General features: G+C 42.6%; 1 protein-coding gene across 2 annotated transcripts in view; it reads right to left on the bottom strand.

Annotated features, from left to right (window-relative positions):
* The window catches only part of cct8 (chaperonin containing TCP1, subunit 8 (theta)), a 44,952-nt gene that overhangs the window by 5,986 nt on the left and 17,667 nt on the right, over positions 1-21,299 (bottom strand). For both annotated transcript variants that reach the window (XM_034178378.1, XM_034178377.1), the window contains exons 8-14: positions 15,526-15,704; positions 13,196-13,262; positions 13,024-13,111; positions 12,812-12,927; positions 10,325-10,396; positions 5,076-5,240; positions 4,488-4,607 (exon numbers count right to left, since the gene is read on the bottom strand). In XM_034178378.1, the coding sequence (XP_034034269.1) occupies positions 4,488-4,607; positions 5,076-5,240; positions 10,325-10,396; positions 12,812-12,927; positions 13,024-13,111; positions 13,196-13,262; positions 15,526-15,704 (807 nt within the window). The remainder of the gene's footprint in view (positions 1-4,487; positions 4,608-5,075; positions 5,241-10,324; positions 10,397-12,811; positions 12,928-13,023; positions 13,112-13,195; positions 13,263-15,525; positions 15,705-21,299) is intronic.

The raw sequence follows: 21,299 nt of genomic DNA, 5'->3' as shown, positions 1-21,299 counted from the left end.
CCCCGAGTCACACTAACTGTCAGAATGCTCGTAGCACGGGCCGTGGCGGAGGATTAGCAGCAATCTTCCATTCCAGCTTATTAATTAATCAAAAACCTAGACAGAGCTTTAATTCATTTGAAAGCTTGTCTCTTAGTCTTGTCCATCCAAATTGGAAGTCCCAAAAACCAGTTTTATTTGTTATTATCTATCGTCCACCTGGTCGTTACTGTGAGTTTCTCTGTGAATTTTCAGACCTTTTGTCTGACTTAGTGCTTAGCTCAGATAAGATAATTATAGTGGGCGATTTTAATATCCACACAGATGCTGAGAATGACAGCCTCAACACTGCATTTAATCTATTATTAGACTCTATCGGCTTTGCTCAAAAAGTAAATGAGTCCACCCACCACTTTAATCATATCTTAGATCTTGTTCTGACTTATGGTATGGAAATAGAAGATTTAACAGTATTCCCTGAAAACTCCCTTCTGTCTGATCATTTTTTAATAACATTTACATTTACCCTGATGGACTACCCTGCAGTGGGGAATAAGTTTCATTACACTAGAAGTCTTTCAGAAAGCGCTGTAACTAGGTTTAAGGATATGATTCCTTCGTTGTTCTCTAATGTCATATACCAACACAGAGCAGAGTAGCTACCTAAACTCTGTAAGGGAGTTAGAGTATCTCGTCAATAGTTTTACATCCTCTTTGAAGACAACTTTGGATGCTGTAGCTCCTCTGAAAAAGAGAGCTTTAAATCAGAAGTGTCTGACTCCGTGGTATAACTCACAAACTCGTAGCTTAAAGCAGATAACCCGTAAGTTGGAGAGGAAATGGCGTCTCACTAACTTAGAAGATCTTCACTTAGCCTGGAAAAAGAGTTTGTTGCTCTATAAAAAAGCCCTCCGTAAAGCTAGGACATCTTTCTACTCATCACTAATTGAAGAAAATAAGAATAACCTCAGGTTTCTTTTCAGCACTGTAGCTAGGCTGACAAAGAGTCAGAGCTCTATTGAGCTGAGTATTCCATTAACTTTAACTAGTAATGACTTCATGACTTTCTTTGCTAACAAAATTTTGACTATTAGAGAAAAAATTACTCATAACCATCCCAAAGATGTATCGTTATCTTTGGCTGCTTTCAGTGATGCCGGTATTTGGTTAGACTCTTTCTCTCCGGTTGTTCTGTCTGAGTTATTTTCATTGGTTGCTTCGTCCAAACCATCGGCATGTTTATTAGACCGCATTCCTACCAGGCTGCTCAAGGAAGCCCTACCATTAGTTAATGCTTCGATCTTAAATATGATCAATCTATCTTTATTAGTTGGCTATGTACCACAGGCTTTTAAGGTGGCAGTAATTAAACCATTACTTAAAAAGCCATCACTTGATCCAGCTATCTTAGCTAATTATAGGCCAATTTCCAACCTTCCTTTTCTCTCAAAGATTCTTGAGAGGGTAGTTGTAAAACAGTTAACTGATCACCTGCAGAGGAATGGTCTATTTGAAGAGTTTCAGTCAGGTTTTGGAATTCATCATAGTACAGAAACAGCATTAGTGAAGGTTACAAATGATCTTCTTATGGCTTCGGACAGTGGACTTATCTCTGTGCTTGTTCTGTTGGACCTCAGTGCTGCTTTTGATACTGTTGACCATAAAATTTTATTACAGAGATTAGAGCATGTCATAGGTATTAAAGGCACTGCGCTGCGGTGGTTTGAATCATATTTGTCTAATAGATTACAGTTTGTTCATGTAAATGGGGAATCTTCTTCACAGACTAAAGTTAATTATGGAGTTCCACAAGGTTCTGTGCTAGGACCAATTTTATTCACTTTATACATGCTTCCCTTAGGCAGTATTATTAGACGGTATTGCTTAAATTTTCATTGTTACGCAGATGATACCCAGCTTTATCTATCCATGAAGCCAGAGGATACACACCAATTAGCTAAACTGCAGGATTGTCTTACAGACATAAAGACATGGATGACCTCTAATTTCCTGCTTTTAAACTCAGATAAAACTGAAGTTATTGTACTTGGCCCCACAAATCTTAGAAGCATGGTGTCTAACCAGATCGTTACTCTGGATGGCATTTCCCTGATCTCTAGTAATACTGTGAGAAATCTTGGAGTCATTTTTGATCAGGATATGTCATTCAAAGCGCATATTAAACAAATATGTAGGACTGCCTTTTTGCATTTACGCAATATCTCTAAAATCAGAAAGGTCTTGTCTCAGAGTGATGCTGAAAAACTAATTCATGCATTTATTTCCTCTAGGCTGGACTATTGTAATTCATTATTATCAGGTTGTCCTAAAAGTTCCCTAAAAAGCCTTCAGTTGGTTCAGAATGCTGCAGCTAGAGTACTGACGGGGACTAGCAGGAGAGAGCATATCTCACCCGTGTTGGCCTCTCTTCATTGGCTTCCTGTTAATTCTAGAATAGAATTTAAAATTCTTCTTCTTACTTATAAGGTTTTGAATAATCAGGTCCCATCTTATCTCAGGGACCTCGTAGTACCATATTACCCCATTAGAGCGCTTCGCTCTCAGACTGCGGGCTTACTTGTAGTTCCTAGGGTTTGTAAGAGTAGAATGGGAGGCAGAGCCTTCAGCTTTCAGGCTCCTCTCCTGTGGAACCAGCTCCCAATTCAGATCAGGGAGACAGATACCCTCTCTACTTTTAAGATTAGGCTTAAAACTTTCCTTTTCGCTAAGGCTTATAGTTAGGGCTGGATCGGGTGACCCTGGACCATCCCTTGGTTATGCTGCTTTAGACGTAGATTGTGGGGGGGTTCCCATGATGCAGTGTTTCTTTCTCTTTTTGCTCCGTATGCATCACTCTGCATTTAATCATTAGTGATCGATCTCTGCCCCCCTTCACGGCATGTCTTTTTCCTGGTTTTTTCCCTCAGCCCCAACCAGTCTCAGCAGAAGACTGCCCCTCCCTGAGCCTGGTTCTGCTGGAGGTTTCTTCCTGTTAAAAGGGAGTTTTTCCTTCCCACTGTTGCCAAGTGCTTGCTCATAGGGGGTCGTTTTGACCGTTGGGGTTTTTCATAATTATTGTATGGCCTTGCCTTACAATATGGAGCGCCTTGGGGCAACTGTTTGTTGTGATTTGGCGCTATATAAGAAAAAAGTTGATTGATTGATTGATTGGATGATCTGTCTGAGGCTGAATCCCTTTTTGATTGACAGCGAAATGAGCGAATCAGCGATCTTTTGGTGTAAACATCCGTGGGAGCATTTTCATTCTGTTCTGAGTTGAACCGGAGACTTTCCTAATCTTCTTAGCGGCATTTTCTTTGTTAAAAACGACTAGCGACAAATCGAGCTTCTATTTCTGGTGTGTTTTTTTGTAGCTGCTTGTGTTTGGAGACTGACTTCTATCGCAGTTTCTGTCCCTACCGAGCAGCGGGTGCTGCTGAGCTCCTCCACCGTCACAAAGCACTCACAGGCGGACAAACTTCACACTAGCCTCGCGCCAGTCCCAGCTAGCGAGCTAGCTAGGTAGCAAAATTGGCAGACAATTTGAATGTTGTGGACCGGATTTTGGCGAAGCCATTTGATAGTCTTCCTTATGAAGAAGCCATGGCTGCTGTCATGGCTTCAGCTCTCAATGGTTTGCAGGCCAAAGTTAAAGCAATAGCCCCCAGTGCAATGTTTGTGCATTGCTATGCACACAGACTGAATCTGGTTCTGTCTCAGGGGGCTAAATGCTTATCTGAGTGCAGAATATTTTTTGCATCACTCTCTGGGTTTGCCACATTTTTCTCAAAATCCACAAAGAGGATGTCTTTTCTTGAGTCTGCAGGCTGCTCAAGGTTGGCCAGAAATGCTCCTACTGGATGGAATTTCACATCACGGATAGTGAGCACTGTGGCAAACAATTATGATGCCCTCCTGCAAACTTTTGAGATGATCATTGCAGATAAGTCCATGGATGATGACACATTAGACTGTGCCAATTTCTTTGTGTTTGTTATTGCAGTATTCAATAAAACTGGAAATTTGTTCTTGAAAATAGCTGTTGTGAGTTAATTTGTGGGATTGTGGGTGTTCTGGACGAAGTTAGTGCTTTCATGGGTGGTGGGGCAGAGGTGGTGGCCACGTTAGTGTGCGCGGGGGGGGGGGGGGGGGGGGGCACGCAGGGAGTTTCACCCGGGGAGTAAATCACTCTAGGACCGCCACTGACACTTTCTGACACTAACCCCCACGATTTCAGGTAGTAACAGTTCCGGTTCGTCCGTATGTGTAAACTTTCAGAAAACGGATAGAATCAAGGCAGAGTACAGACAGAAAGACACTGTATCAATATTTAAATGTTGAGCATAAATGAGCCTTTACACCAAAATACTTTGATGAGTGGATCAATTTCTTCCAACAAAGTTTTCACTTAACATCTGCGGCAGTTCAACATTTATGAATCAAACTTACATGAATCTGATGTGGCACTGTTATATAGTTTTGTGTGTCACGACTGTTTGGCTACACACCTGGTCTACTCGAAGCACAGTGACGGCAGCGTTGGTGGCCAATTTGATGCCCCAGTGCTTGACCAGGTAGGGATCCAGAATTCCAGCTTCCAGCATGTCCTTCACAGAGGGGCCATCTCCCTAAACAAGTCAGTGACACCAGCTGTCAGATTCCAACAGTGACATTGACAAATAGCAACAAAACACATTTAAATGCACAATAACATGTTTTTAAGTAGACTAAGGCAAGTAACCACTTACAAACTAATGTGTACCAACAGTCAGTAACATAAGAGCACAAGTAATTTTTCTCAATTTCAAAACATCTCAAATTATGAAGACCTTTACAATATCCAGATTCATTCAAATCCACATTTGCCCCATAGTTACTACTCCCAGCTCCCTCAACTGGTGTACAAATACAACCCTCTTTGCAGAACATTAATTTCTTTATTGCATCTAGGCAAAATTAACCCAGAATTCATTGCTGTTCAACTGACTGTAAATCCAAGCAAAAAAATGAGGGAAAAAAAAAATAGTGCACCCCCTATGTTGGTTCATAGGTGACTGTACACAATAGGAAGAATTACACAGTATACTAGTGCATACCTCAATGTTGAATCCCATGTTTTTGTTTCCCTCGTGATGCGCAGAGTATAGTTTAGAGATGAGCTCATTTCCCTTCACACCAGAGTTGTCAGCCAGAGCACGTGGCAATGCCTCGAAAGCTTCAGCAAACTTTTTGATGGCATACTGCTCCAGACCTGGACATGTCTACAACAACAAATAATAAAGAGAGAGAAAACACATTTTAGTAATGAATCAGTCAGTTAGTAAAGCAACTAAGGTTAAGCATAAAAAGGAAGTACAAGCGTAAACCCGTTGAGCCTCATGTGTAAATAAATACATAAATTGTGTGGGCAAACGAAAAAGCCACAATTCCACATTTCAACAACACATTTGCATGTCACTTCATTTCACTCACACACCATACAAGGAGGCTCGGCCCCGCTCCTCAACCTCACAGGGGTCCTGACAGTAAATCAGTCAGTTATCAATTGGATCAGTTAATTACCCGCATAGCAGAGGCATACAGTTGCTCGTCACCCGCAGGGATACAGAGACCTTCGCCTGCTACAAGGCAGCATATGAACAGATTCTGAATACACGTTTTCGAGACAGGAAAAGTTTTGAGAACGGACAATCCCACATAAGGTTGTGACCGATCTGATCTCAGCTTTCAATACAGATGCAATTCAAGTACTGGAAAATACCGATCCAACCTGTGGCATTTTCTGATACGTGAGGAGTCACTCTGAATCCTCTCAATTGCTGCTGTTTCCCCTCTGCTTTGTTTGCTGCTGAGGGTGAGGAGGGGAGGACGTGTGGAGGCGAGGTTTCTGAAGTCGAGCTGTTTGAGAGGGTTCTCTAGTGCAGTGTTCTCGTTGCGGGCGGCAGCAAATTTCCGCCCGGCTCTCGGGTTCAAATTGTCTGTTTGTTGACCACGGATTTTCCAAAAAAAAATTAACTGAACTGTTGCTGAAAGGTTAGCCGCTTCAGCGTTCCAAGGCTGTGAAATATTATGAAAAGCCAGCTCAAACTGCAGCTGAAAGGGAAAAAAAAATCTCAAAGAAAGTCCTGCACGTGAGCGTCACTGATGACATATTTAGAAATTTACGGTTGATTTTATAGTTGAAAACAGTGAGAGACAGAGGGAGAGAAAAAGAGAGCAAACGAGAGACAGAAAGAGAGGGAGAGAGAGAACTTAATATAATTTTATTTTAAACATGTATCCCATGTCAATAAAGCCCCACTGAAATTGAAAATTGAGAAGGAGAGACAGAGAGAGCTGTCTTTTCTCTTTAAGTCAACAAAAATAAGGCTATAAAAAAATAAAAGTAATTCATTCTTTCACCAAAACATCAAATCTAGGCTTTCATCTTAGATACACCTTCTGGCAAATTGTAGCTGAACTTTGAGGTCTTCTTTTAAAGAAAATCCTCATATAAAACTAACAATAATGATGATAATATTAAAGCAAACAGAGCTCTGGTGTTGGATCGGAAAAGTATCGGCAGATATCCAAACTCAGGTATTAGGATCAGACCAAAGTGAAAAATTGTGTATCGGTGCAGCCTTAATCACATATCACCCACACAGGGGTTCTGTTGGGAAAGCTGTGATATTCACGTCTTGGCAGGGAACACAGTGTTATCTCAAGTGGTGGCACATTTACATGCGAAACAGATTTCTCATGTAGAGCAGGGCACACACTGTAACCACAGGTGGTGTTCTGACTTGTTGAATTATGTCTGAACAGTACACTGCGTGCGCGTCACAGAGGTCCCCCCCATTAACCCAACATAGTACAAGAACAAGTAAAAGGAAAAATGACATTGAGGGGACAGACAAATAATCCGGCCACAGCGATTCCTCTGTACCAGGACGTTGGAGGTGCCGTGGTGGAAAGGAGCCTTAGGCCCAGCTTCGGGGGCCTGTCCAGATTCAGGTGGGCTGGCTTGACGTGACCCACTGAAATGGGCTCCGCTTTACTGCCGATATCGACCACAATGTTTTTATCCTTTGCTTTCAATACCTGAAATGGACCATCATAAGGAGGCTGTAGCGGTTGTCTGTGAGCGTTGTGGCAAATAAAATTACAGCTGTGGCGGAGTGTAGGAAGATGGCAGGCTGTGCTCTCAAGTAAGCACAGGCGTGAAAATCTGAACGTTGTCCTGAAGCCTGTTCTGTTGGTGGGCAGCCGACCAGAAGCTGGTGGTGTCAGGAATGAAAGCCCCCGGTACTCATAGTGGCTGGCCATAAACCAACTCTGCTGATGAGGACTGGAGGTCCTACTTTGGGGCAGATCGTAGGTCCAACATGACCCATGGTGGTCTGTCTATCTAACCACCATCTGTTAAGCTGGCCTGTAAAGCAGCTTTCATTAAACGATGAAAGTGCTCACACAATCCATTAGTTTGGGGGTGATACACCATGGTCAGGTGGAGCTTCACACCCAGGCTGTCGGCGATTGTGTTCCAGAGCTCAAACAAACTGTGAGCCCCTGTTGGATGAAAGATCTGTTCAAGTGTCGAATCAGGTGACCCAAGTACCGATGAACACCCAAACCATTTCAGCTGTTGTTGCGGCAGTCAACGGAATGGCCTCTAGGTGGTCCTGTCCACCATGGTGAGGTGGTGCGTGAAACACAGGGAGGGGGGTAGGGGGTCCACAAGTTCCACATTAACGTGATCGAACCTCTGTTTTGGTACCGGGAAGTGGGCCAGGGAAGCTTGGGCATAGGGGTGGAACCTGGGGTGCTGACACTCGCCACGGGTCCACCCAGTCTCTAATGTCCTTAAGCCCATGCCACATGAACTTGGTTGCCACCAGCCTTTGTGCTGGTTTCCTCCCCAGGTGGGAAAAGCCATGCACAGCATCAAAGACACGCCGCTTCCATGCGATGAGGACAACAGGTCGTCGCTGTCCCGTGGAGATGTCGCAGAGCAGCCTGGTGCCGCCCTCACCAAAAGTGATGTCTGTCAACTATAACCCAGTGGCTGCACACCTGAGTGACTGCACCTTGTGTCACGGTCTGATTGGCCACCATGAGGGTATAGTCCAAGCCGATGTGGATGGTGGCTGCGAAAGTTCTGGAGAAGCAGTATGCAATGAACTTCATCTTGCCAGCGACATGCTGTATATCTGTGGTATGTAAGGAAGCTGCCATCGCTGGCGTCAGACCAGGGCGCCAACACTTTAGTCGTGGCAAACTTCAGCAGCTTGTGGTCTACGAAAGCTGTAAACCATCAGCCCTCCAGCAGCATCCGTAAGTGATGGGCAAACAGCTCCCGGTCAAATGTACTGTACTTGTGCTCGCTGGGCCGTAACTGCCAACTGAAGAAAGCGAATGGTTGCCAGGCCCCATTTACCCATTGCTCCTGCACTGCGCCCACAGCATAGTCTGATGCAACTGTGTTGATGGCTATGGGGGCGTCCGGTGATGGATGAGCTAGCATAGTCGCATTAGCCAATACTGTGTCTCTCTGGCACTTTCCGGAGAGGCCGGTTTGAGAATGCTGCCGGGGCGAGATAGGTGCTGTTGCCATGAGCGCTGCCTACTCTGGGGGTGGCGTAGGTGTGTGAACGGTGCGGGTTGGGGCAGCTGCGGCAGTGGGGGCTGGGATGAGTGCCACAGCAGCCATGCTGTGGTGTTGGCCAGCCGAGAAGAACTTGTCCGCCTCCTCTGCCAGTGCGCGGCAGTCGGTGATGGTGGTGCTGGCCAAAGCTGCTCGCACCTGGGGAGGGAGTTGTCGCAGAAAAAGGTGGACAAAGAGGAAGGCCAGCCTGTGTTCCCCAAGGAGCTGCAACATTCTGTCCATAAGCTCGGACGGTTTGCTGTCCCCTAACCAGTGCAGGGAAAAAGCTTGCTGGCCCTCTCAGCGTCGGAAAGCTCGAAGGTCTTTAAGAGATGAGCCCTGAGCGTTGCATATTTATCTGCTGCAGGGGGATTTTGCAGGAGCGTGACTAGCCTCATCACTGTGGAATGACTGACGGCTGACACGACATAGTAGTACTTTGTGTCGTCTGCTGTGATCTCCCACAGTGCAAACTGAGCCTCTGTTTTTGCAAACCAGGCAGAAACGGATGACTCCCAAAACTTGGGGAGCATCAACGATACTGCGTTCGTTGTCATGATCGCGTCAGAATGTCCTTCAAAAACGCTGAAAAGACAGACGTCGGGGTCACAAGTGTGGAAACTGCACTGGTGAAAGAGCGAGCCACAATTTCACATTTCAACAACTTATTTGTGTGTCACTTTATTCTATTCACACACACACGCACTTTATAAGAAGGCTCGCCCCACTCCTACCAGGACCCCTGTGGGTCCTGACAGTAAAACACCAAAGGGGCCGGGCTGGTTAATTACATGCACAGCAGGGACATACAGTCGCTTGTCATCCGCATGCTACAAGACAGCATATGATTGGAACCTGAATATACATTCTTGAGACAGGAAAACAGCTTTGAGAAGGGACAAACATACATCACCCACACGAGTCCTGCCGGGAAAACAGCGATATGCAAGTCTCAGCTTATTAACATATGTAAGCCAGGGAACACAGTGTAAAGGCCCCCTAACACTTGCATGACTTTGATCCGCGCACTTGCACACACTCTGCCGTGAACAAGAGTAAACTCGTCTCAAACTGGTGTAAACTGTGCACAGCTTTGTGCACATGTGCAAAGAAAACTTTGAAATGTTCAAAATGCATTAATGTCGTGAACTTCAAGTGAGGATTGCACAAACAATTAAAAAACACTGTCTGTGAGTGCGAGTGATTGCGCCAGCGCACCGCATCAGAGTGCAGCTCGTCTAAACGATTATAATGAGGTCTTAAATCTATCATAAACATACTTTTACAGCGGCTCACAAGAAGAAATGAAGATGCAACTGTTTTAGCTGCAGCTGGAGCAGTCCGCTGTGATTCCGGAAGCGATTAGAGGCATTTTCAACAGCCAGCTCCAACAGAAAATAATTAATCCGCTACGAAATAATTATTCTATACACAGTGTCCAGCGCACAACCTGTGGCATCCAGTGGAACAAATCACGGCGTTGAGCTGGGAACACAGCAGGTGGGATCGTCACGACGATGTGCGTGCAAGTGCACAGATCAAAGTCATGCAAATGTCAGGGCACCTTAACCTCAAGTGGTGGCACATTTACATGCAAAGCAGGTTTAACATGTACAGCAGAACACACTGTAACCACAGGTGGAGAGCTGACATGGTGAATATCTGAAGAGTACATTGAGTGTTGCACCACAAAATAATTAATAATAAAAAATTGTCTACCTCTCCAAAAGAAGTAATCTGTTTGGCCAGTTCAATCTCTGTGGCACCAGCTCCAGGTACCAGCCGCTTGTCCTGGAAATGAGAGAATAAAACTAGCTGTAGCTTCTGTGCAGACCACCCAGAGTTTATGAACTGTGGAAAACTGCTTCATGAACACAAAGATCAACAGACCCAATCCAGTAAATAAATTTATATATTTTAATGTTACACACAATAATGGCTATTTCAGATGTGCAGTTTCTCAAAAAAAAAAAAAAAAAAAAAAAAAAAAAAAATCCTTACATAACATCATACACATCATCTGTGACATGGCACAGAATTATGCCTTAATCCATATACTAAAGCAGTCAGACGGGACTGAAGTGTTAGAGCGGAAATGAAAAGCCTTTGCCACACCTGTTATGTGTCACAGACACAATGAAGATTGCATAATACAGAGAGAAAATAGAAGCTATCAAATTAAGAATTTGGCAGAATGGCACATTTATGTTTGTCAATCACTGAACACAATCAGTGAGAGACGTTAACATCAAAATTATATAAAACGTTCTTCAACTCTAATGATGTGAAATGAAAGAAATCATATACCGTTTTTCTCAATCCATTTTAGAAGCGAACCATATTTACTATTCATGTGCATGCAAAAATACAGATAAATTTTTACATGTCAGTTGCTCTGTCTTTACTGCGCATGTTTATTACCGCCTGCAACAGACACACTCTGGTTACTCCGGCCAATATGAACACATTAGTGTAGATTTTAACTGCTTATGCAAATTATAAAATTGAAACCGGATGCACAAACTGCATTGGAAATAGTTCGCAAGTGTGTATCTGCATTTTTTAGTAGCTTGAAAAGTTGTTTCTCTCTCTCTCTTTTTTTTTTGGCTGCCTGCAGTTGCTTCAGGTAGCCACAGTGATTTGGTAGAGACCCGCATTAAAGGACATGTCACACTTTTTTAACATCCCAGTTAACAAGACAACATAAAAGTACCCATGATTCTAAGTCTCTCCGCACATACGTGCTAAAAATTAGCGATCGCTGATGTATTTTATTCCTCTCACTCTGAGCATTAGCAGGTGCATTTTCGGAAAACGTCTAAGTCGGCAATTCTCGGCATTTCTCCGTGTGTGACGTACATTTTAGAATTAGCAGAAACATCCCAATGACTAAGAGTGAAATGAACCTGCTACTACTGCCGAAAACGAGGCTCTTGAGCTTTCATCTGAAAGTAATGGCTCAAATTTACAGAGGATTTACAGACAGGAGATGACAGCACTTTACCCTGAAACTCTTAACTTTTTCAGAGTCTGTCGGACTTTGGAACCTATAGTGTGGTGACGTGCTGTTTGTGTGGATGCTGGTTTACTGAGGCTGTGTACATGGATATGGGACATCTCCATGATGCCGTTTTTACAGATTGCCAAGACGCGGAGATGGATTTGTTACACTGGAAAAGGTCAGAATACATTACTTTCAGGAGTTAATAGACTATTTAACATGACATAAACATGAGAGAACTGAAGCAGAGCTGCAGCTGGCAATCGTGCGTGTGAGCTTCTTTGATCATGTGGAGTTTGAATTTGGAAAACAATCTTCAACTGGGTGAGGGTGACATTTCAGTTTTTTCCTCCAAAATGTGTTTTTTCCTCAGTGGAGCTGGCAGCCTTTTTTTTTTTTTTAACCCTGACAGAGTCTGTGAGTTTGGATGTGGATTGTGTGTGTGTGCTGCGCAGCGCTGTTTTAATTCGCTCCTCTCAGCTGTTTTCCTGCCACTGTGAACATGAATGAGTGTCTCCACGAAGTTTTTCCCCGGCAGCCCATACAGATGCGTATTTGTTTTCGATTTTATTGATAACGTTTATAATTAGTCATGCACAAAGCTGAGCTTCTAGCAGGGTGCATTGATGACTGGTCGCAGGTGCACTAAATCTCTTAGAGCTGCAGCTTTTACCGTGACGGCATCAAAATGAACAGTTTTAACTTAAAAGTGAGTCGTCGTAACACAACATCAGTTGGCTCAGTTCTTAATGTTAGCGGATACATTCCATTCAAGCGTGCCCCGGGACGCTTCTTAAAGCTACCTCACCTGTTGGAAACACTCAAGTACTCACGAGTACTTTTATTTCGGCAGTGTCTGCCGCTGTTTGTTGCGAATGTTGTACACTTTGAAACCGGTCACGGAAATACACAAAGTAATCCCGGAGTATCATCGGATGGACACTAACAGCCTAAATCTAAATTATGATTTTGGTGCGACATGTACTTTAATATTTGGTATAAGTTTTATTTCAAAAGCCCTTCTTGATGCAACTCCAGTTCTAGAGAAACATGCAGGTCCTGGTGTTTCAAAGTCATCTCCCAGCCAATCAATATCTACTCTGTTTAGCTTCTGGGATGAGGTGCACAGAGTGGCACAGTTGCATACCTAAATAAATGAATTAATACACTTCTGAAAAAGACTGTGTTTTAATCGATTGACTCACCCTGACTAGAACCTTGAAGGTGTTTACTCCATCATCAACAGCCCGCTCAATATCATCCATCAGGTTGTCAGTGGAGCCTCTGATGACCACAGTTGAAATGGCACCGTCCTCTTTCTCTGTACAGTCAAGATGAAGCCATATATTAATTCAGCAACTCAAATTACTTTGAAATGGCAGCTACTGCATGAAAGATTGTGATTTCATGAGTTTACCATGTTTGAAGACGACCACCTGCGTGTCTCCCACTTCTGTCAGGTAGACGCTGTCGCAGTGACCCATCTCATCAGGAGTTGGACCAGTCTGGCCAAACACATTATTTGTTTCCCCGCTGTATTGTTACTAATCAACTATCTGTAGTTTTGAACTGGACATGTTGGAACTCACCATCCTGGGCAGGGCTACGGCTCCCACAGTCTTACACAACCTCCTAAGGTCCCACTTTGAATTAAGCCTGGTAGAGAAATGAGGTACCACAATAATTCATCTGTAATACTAGTACCATGATACAACAACATCTGCAAATATACTTTTTTTTTCCAGTCAATCCCATAACTTGTATGTGTGGAAATGATAAAGATCTGAAATTAATATTTCAGATTAATATTTGCCCCTCCCTGAGCCTGGTTCTGCTGGAGGTTTCTTCCTGTTAAAAGGGAGTTTTTCCTTCCCACTGTCGCCAAGTGCTTGCTCACAGGGGGTCGTTTTGACCGTTGGGGTTTTTACGTAATTATTGTATGGCCTTGCCTTACAATATAAAGCGCCTTGGGGCAACTGTTTGTTGTGATTTGGCGCTATATAAATAAAATTGATGATGATGATGAAATGATAAAGATCTGAAATTAATATTCAACTGATACAAGATTAAAGTTAATTCATCTGTAATACTAGTACCATGATACAACAACATCTGCAAATATACTTTTTTTTCCCCAGTCAATCCCATAACTTGTATGTGTGGAAACAATAAAGATCTGAAATTAATATTCAACAGATAAAAGATTAAAGTTAATGCTGTCTTTTATGCACACAAGTGCACCCGGAAAGCATTCACAGCGCTTCACTTTTTCCACATTTTGTTATGTTACAGTCTTATTCCAAAATGGATGAAACTCATTTTTTCTCAAAATTCTATACACAAGACCCCATAATAGAAATGTTTAAAAAGTTTTTTTTTTGTTTTTTAGATTTTTGCAAATTTATTAAGATTTTTTTTTTTTTTTTTTTTTTAAAGCTAAGAAATCACATGTACATAAGTACTCTCAGCCTTTGCCATGAAGCTTAAAATTGAACTCAGGTGCATCATGTTTCCACTGATCATCCTTGTGATGTTTCTACAGCTTAACTGGAGTCCACCTGGGGCAAATTCAGTTGACTGACCTGATTTGTAAAGACACACACCTGTCTACATATAAGGTCCCACTGTTGACAGTGTATGTTAGAGCACAAACCAAGCATGAAGTCAAAGGAATTGTCTGCAGACCTCCAAGGCAGGATTGTTTCAAGGAACAAATCCGAGGAAGGGTACAAAAACATTTCTGCTGCTTTGAAGGTCCCAATGAACACAGTGGCCTCCATCATCCACAAATGGAAGAAGTTCAGATCCACTAAGACTCTTCTTGTCGCCCGTCTAAACTGAGCAATCAGGGGGAGAAGGGCCTTAGTCAAGCAGGTTACCAAGAAACCAATGGTCACTCTGCCAGAGCTCCAGCATCCCTCTGTAAAGAGAGGAGAACATTCCAGAGGGACAACCATCTCTGCAGCAATCCACCAATCAGGCCTGTATGGTAGAGTGGCCTGACAGAAGCCACCCTTAGCAAAAGGCACATTGCAGTCCACCTGGAGTTTGCCAAAGGGCACCTGAAGGACTGTCAGTTCATGAGAAGCAAAATTCTCTGGTCAGATGAGACAAAGATTGAACTGTTTGGCATGAATGCCAGGCGTCATGTTTGGAGGAAACCAGGCACCATCCCTACAGTGAAGCATGGTGGTGGCAGCATCATGCTGTTTTTCAGCGGCAAGAACTGGGAGACTAGTCAGGATTGAGGGAAAGATGAATGCAGCAATGTACAGAAACACCGTGGATGAAAACATGATCCAGAGCGCTTTTGACCTCAGACTGGGGTGACGGTTCATCTTTCAGGAAGTAAATGACCCTAAGCACAAAGTCAAGATATCAAAAGAGTGGCTACAGGACACCTCTGTGAATGTCCTTGCGTGGCCCAGCCAGAGCCCAGATCTGAATCTGATTGAACATCTCTGGAGAGATCTGAAAATGGCTGTGCACAGACACTCCCCATTCAACCTGATGAAGCTTGAGGTGCTGCCAAGAGGAATGGGCAAAACTGCCCAAAGATAGGTGCACCAAACCTGTGGCATCATATTCAGCAAGACCCGAGGCTGTAATTGCTGCCAAAGGTGCTTCAACAAAGTATTATGCAAATGGTGTGAATACTTATGTACATATGATTTTTTTTTGCAAATTCATTAATAAATAAATAAAAAACACACTTTTCATGTGTGAGCAGACTTTTGAGGGGAATTTTATTTTTTTGAATTTACTCTATTTTGGAATAAAGCCGTTATGTAACAAAAATGTGGAAAAATTGAAGCGCCGTGAATACTTTCCTGATGCACCGTATACCATGTACAGGATGTGTTACAGAACTAACCAAACCTGCATGTAATAAAAACAAAGTATGCAGGGTCCACCTTACCTGACTACCATAAGATTGTATTTGTTGGCATAATGCAGTGCCATATCAGCCACCTTCCCTCCAGTTACAACCACATTGGCTCCTGAATCTTTGATGGCCTTCACCTGATCCTCCATCATATCCTCCTCACCCTTGCTGAAGTTCATGAGCTCTTGAGCACTATTTATCAGCACTGTTCCCTGCAAGAAAACACACCATGCATAGAACCAATAATAGCTCCACAAAGACTGGGTACATTGATGAAACTAATGCAAACTAATTGTAAACCAAAGGGACTGTTTTGTGGTTATTTGAACATCTGTAGCCTATGTAACAAACGTGAACAAATGGAGCATCTTCTGACTGATTCTAATATAGACATCTGAGGTCTCTCTGAGACATGGTTGAAATTATCATCACCTGAAACGCTGGTAACAATGCCCAAATATCAAGTGTTTAGGAAGGACAGAGAAAGGGGAAAAGGTGTGTGGGTGTATTACTCTATGTAAAAGCAGTTATAACATGTAATGGCCCAGTCACACGGTGTTTCCTGAACGAAGGGAAAAAGTAAAAAAAAAGTCAATTCGTTGAGAAAAGGTGGACAAAAGAGCTTTATCACCAAATAACCTGCAAAGCAAGAGCGCAAAAGGGACAAAAGAAGATCCTAACAAAACCGAAGCTAACGATCTCAACGCTTTAAATGAAATGTGCCTGGAGCCACAGCTGGAGCAGTGTGAGTCTGCATCTCTGAGTTCCAGGACTCGGCACTGGGACGGAGCTCATAGCGTCTGAGTCCTGGAGAAAATGCAAACAGAAGCTGTGGAGATCTGTGTGTACGTCTGTGGACCACCTGCTCTGGTTCCTCGTCCAGAACAAAAGAGGGATCATCTCCATCATCAGAACCCACACTGTCTGATGACACGCTGCGCGCAATGTCTGGCTTCAATTACAAAACTCTGTGGTGTGCCGCGGTCACTGCTGTATCACTGTATTACCTTCTAAGCCATATATACTCAACAAAAATATAAACGCAACACTTTTGGTTTTGCTCCCATTTTGCATGAGATGAACTCAAAGATCTAAAACTTTTTCCACATACACAATATCACCATTTCCCTCAAATATTGTTCACAAACCAGTCTAAATCTGTGATAGTGAGCACTTCTCCTTTGCTGAGATAATCCATCCCACCTCACAGGTGTGCCATATCAAGATGCTGATTAGACACCATGATTAGTGCACAGGTGTGCCTTAGACTGCCCACAATAAAAGGCCACTCTGAAAGGTGCAGTTTTGTTTTATTGGGGGGGGATACCAGTCAGTATCTGGTGTGACCACCATTTGCCTCATGCAGTGCAACACATCTCCTTCGCATCATCCGTGAAGAGAACACCTCTCCAACGTGCCAAACACAAGCGAATGTGAGCATTTGCCCACTCAAGTCGGTTACGACGACGAACTGGAGTCAGGTCGAGACCCCGATGAGGACGACGAGCATGCAGATGAGCTTCCCTGAGACGGTTTCTGACAGTTTGTGCAGAAATTCTTTGGTTATGCAAACCGATTGTTCCAGCAGCTGTCCGAGTGACTGGTCTCAGACGATCTTGGAAGTGAACATGCTGTATGTGGAGGTCCTGGGCTGGTGAGGTTACACGTGGTCTGCGGTTGTGAGGCTGGTTGGATGCACTGCCAAATTCTCTGAAACGCCTTTGGAGACGGCTTATGGTAGAGAAATGAACATTCAATACATGAGCAATAGCTCTGGTTGACATTCCTGCTGTCAGCATGCCAATTGCACGCTCCCTCAAATCTTGCGACATCTGTGGCATTGTGCTGTGTGATAAAACTGCACCTTTCAGAGTGGCCTTTTATTGTGGGCAGTCTAAGGCACACCTGTGCAATAATCATGGTGTCTAATCAGCATCTTGATATGGCACACCTGTGAGGTGGGATGGATTATCTCAGCAAAGGAGAAGTGCTCACTATCACAGATTTAGACTGGTTTGTGAACAATATTTGAGGGAAATGGTGATATTGTGTATGTGGAAAAAGTTTTAGATCTTTGAGTTCATCTCATGCAAAATAGGAGCAAAACCAAAAGTGTTGCGTTTATATTTTTGTTGAGTGTATATAGATTTATAACAGAAAACTATCAAAAAGGGGAATAAATATAAGTGTAAAGATGATTGAATATATCAGCAGTAAACTGATCAGTGTGTGTGATCGCGCGCATTGACTCACATGTTGACATTGACACCAGCTGCAGCTGATCCACAACGTGAATCCTGTCTTCCAGAACAGCTCTTTATATAATCATTTGAGTTATCTACCTGTTGCCACATGTACATAAGGACCGGACTGTCATTCCTACACTCATATTGTTATATTTAATAAAAAATAAGCGCATGCAGCAGCTGCCGCTAATGCTGCATTAAAGTACCGTCGGAAATTACACAACCCTTTTGTTGTTTCAAATTTAGCAGTTGCTTGTGGCAAAATAATTAATTGTATCCACACAAAAGATTAATTCTGGCCTATATAAAGTGCCTGAGCCCACTGAAGCTGACCCCCCCCACCCAGATAAAAAAATCCAAGCAAGCAGGCTGAGTTTGCCCTGTAATTTCCAACGGTACATGAACGCAGTGGAACAGCAGCAGCGCTCAGAAACGGCTTCTGCACTGTGTGAAAACATTCAGCTGGTCGAACGAAGTCAAACTAAAGAATAACGTTACAAAAACTAAAACGATTAAAAAAACGTCGAGAATGACAGCAAAACGAAACATGGATGAATTGAGGTTTTCACTGCCCTTTGTTCAAATTTTTCAACAGTTTAAAAATCCCGATGAAGTGCCAGCTGCAGGAACGAAGCTGCGCGAAGGTTAAATGATGCCAACGAGAGTCCATATTTCTTGTCTTGTTAGGGCTTCATCGCCCTTTGTTAAGTGCCGTGTGATTGGGTCATAACCAGATGGAATTGCCATCAGCTTTTGAATTTGACGGTGTTGGTGTCAAACTCAAGCTGTCCAATGAAATGTCTTTTGTTTTTGTGTGCATCACCCCACAAATGCCAAGGCTGAGTTTTATGATGAGCTAAACACAATGTTAAACTCATTTAACCCAAACAAAGAAATAATTATCCTTGGTAACTTTAACGTCAACCGGGATGACAAATTTAGCCTAGAACAGTTAAGACAAACCAACCAGACTGACTACTAAATCACAAAAAAGAATAAACCTTTTGTTTACAAATAAGCCTGATATAATTGCAAAGACATAATTTCCTTACTGGCATTTCAGATCACAATTGCATATTTCTGTCTAGGAAGCTCACCAAATCAAGATTTTCAAGATTACTTAAAACCTCCTCTCTCTCCTATGTTAGTGTAATACCAAAAAAACTGCAAAATTTTGGTGAAGCAATAAACAGAATTAATCGCGACGAAACTCTCACATCATGTACCACAGACACTAGCAGTGAATTTTTTATTAACAAAATCAAAGACGTAATATCTGCTTTTACTAGGAAATTCAACTTCGGGGTCAAGAAAGGTCAAAAACAACTCCGATGGTTACATCAAACCTGTAAAGATCTGATGAGATCTAGAGACATGCAGCTTAAGCGCTATCTGAAAACTTGACTGCTCACAGATAGGTTAAAATTCACTCATTTGCAGAACAAAGTTACTCAAACTTTAAGGAATAATGAGCCAAAGCAATTTTTTTCATCTCAGTTATTGAGGATTCAAAGGGTAATGGGAAGAAAGAATGGCAGACACTAAATAAGTTACTTGGTACTTTTGAGTTAGATATTGATGTTCTGGAGAAGGATCCTAAAAATAGCAAATACTTTGAATGACTACTTTTTAAAGGAGACCTGCATTGAAAAAAATGCAGTCAGATTTTTTGAACAAAAAATGACTTACATTTACACATGAGATCCTTCTGAATGTAGTAAAGTAAATCTGCAAGCCCAGATCTGTCATTCAACGGAGAAATCTTCATTTGAAAATGACAAATTTACATCTAACATTTAGCCCTCCGCAAATTGTTCCTCTCATCATGGACGCTGCCGAGACGTCACGGACAAGACCCTCTCCCAGCATGCATTGCGCCAATTGTAATTTGTGGATTTACGTCAGTTTGCATCTGCACCTTTTTCTTGTCTTATACGGAAGGATCTACTTTTTTAAAACTTCATATTGTCTTGCGGCACGTTTGGTGAGTACACATTTCTTTTATTTGTGCTTGAAAATTTTAGGGGACTTTTTCATATGCCCGTTTGATGGAGTGGTGTCGCAATGAAAATCTGTCTTTCGCCTCCGGTACCATCGCAGGATATGGAGGCGAGACCCGCAAAGAATCCCAGTCATTAAAAATATATAAACCTCTCTCAGCGTCCATGGAGCTCTGGGACTCCGATTGCCAAGACGTGCGGTGCTGTGGATTTTGCCGCAAGAAGTCTGTCCTTGCAGCAACAGGTGTAGCGGCCGCTTCGCATTAAAACAGCGAGCGTAGCGGAGGCAGAGAGCGGGAGAGGAAGAACGGCGCCCGCTGTCGATGCCGTTGCTGATCTGAGCACACAGATCTGTATCTCACATTCATTGCAGCTTACTTTTGGATGCTGAAACCAGGACGTGTATAACTAACATTACTAACAGATAAAATCAATTTCAATGCGGGATCGGACTGAAGGCGGGAGCGTGTCGTCTTGTCCCTGATGTCATGGAAATGATAGGGCTGTACAAACTGTTTTCACAGAGGTCTAAATTTTAGGTGCAAATTTGTCATTTTTAAACGAAGATTTCTCCGCTGAATTACAAATTTGGGCTTACAGATTTACTTTACTGCATTCACAAGGGTCTTATAAATACATATCAGCTATTTCTTTCTGAAATCTGACCACATTTATTTCAATGCAGGTCTACTTTAAATACTGTGCTCAATATAACAAATTAGTTTTCCCCCACCTCTGTTGCACCTTGTCTTCTAAACTGTGACCAACCCATTTTTTTTCAACTGGGCAAAATAACTGAAGACAAAGTATTAAATTATTAAAGATGTATATGGTATGGATACCAACTTTATAAATAACACATGCTAATGCATTAGTACAACCTATCACTAACTCAGTTAATTTCTCAATTCATCATAAAACAGTCCCAACAGCCTGGAAAGTTGCTTCAGTGAGTCCCATTTTTTTTTTTAAATCGGGCTGTAAAACTCAAGAGGCCAATTACAGGTCAATCAGCATTCTTCCAATTATCTCCAAGGTAGCTGAAAAATGGTTTGGAAATCAGCTGATCAAACACCCTGATAAAGGCTTCACACCACTACATCAAATGCAGTTTGGGTTTCGGTCACACCACTCAAGTGAAACAGCTAACTGTATGTTAACTGAAAAGGTTAAGAGTAGGGCTGGAGCTAGCAAATATTTTTGGAATCGAATATTCTATCGATTATTTTATCAATTAATCGAGTAATCGGATAAAAAGTACCTTTGTGTTTTTAAACTATCAGTAGTGGCAGGGCTCTCCTAAAACAGTGGCACAATGTTGCTATGCCATCGTGCAGATTTTTAAGTTTAGGGTGTTCCCTCTCTCTGTTTTGCCGGGTTATTAATTTTTTCCATATTAAGAGTTTTAGAGCTTTGCCAAACCATGAGCCCAGGCAGTCTGAAATCTTCAGTGTGCATTCTTTTTTCCTTCTTATTGCATATTTCATTTGCACTTTTTATTACTATGATTTATTCAGTGTTTAGAGTATATTTATACATGCTGTACAGAGTGCAGCTCAAA

The sequence above is a fragment of the Thalassophryne amazonica genome, chromosome 9 (genome assembly GCF_902500255.1).
Source record: "Thalassophryne amazonica chromosome 9, fThaAma1.1, whole genome shotgun sequence".
Taxonomy (NCBI): Eukaryota; Metazoa; Chordata; class Actinopteri; order Batrachoidiformes; family Batrachoididae; genus Thalassophryne; species Thalassophryne amazonica.
This window is presented reverse-complemented; position numbering and strand designations above follow the sequence as displayed.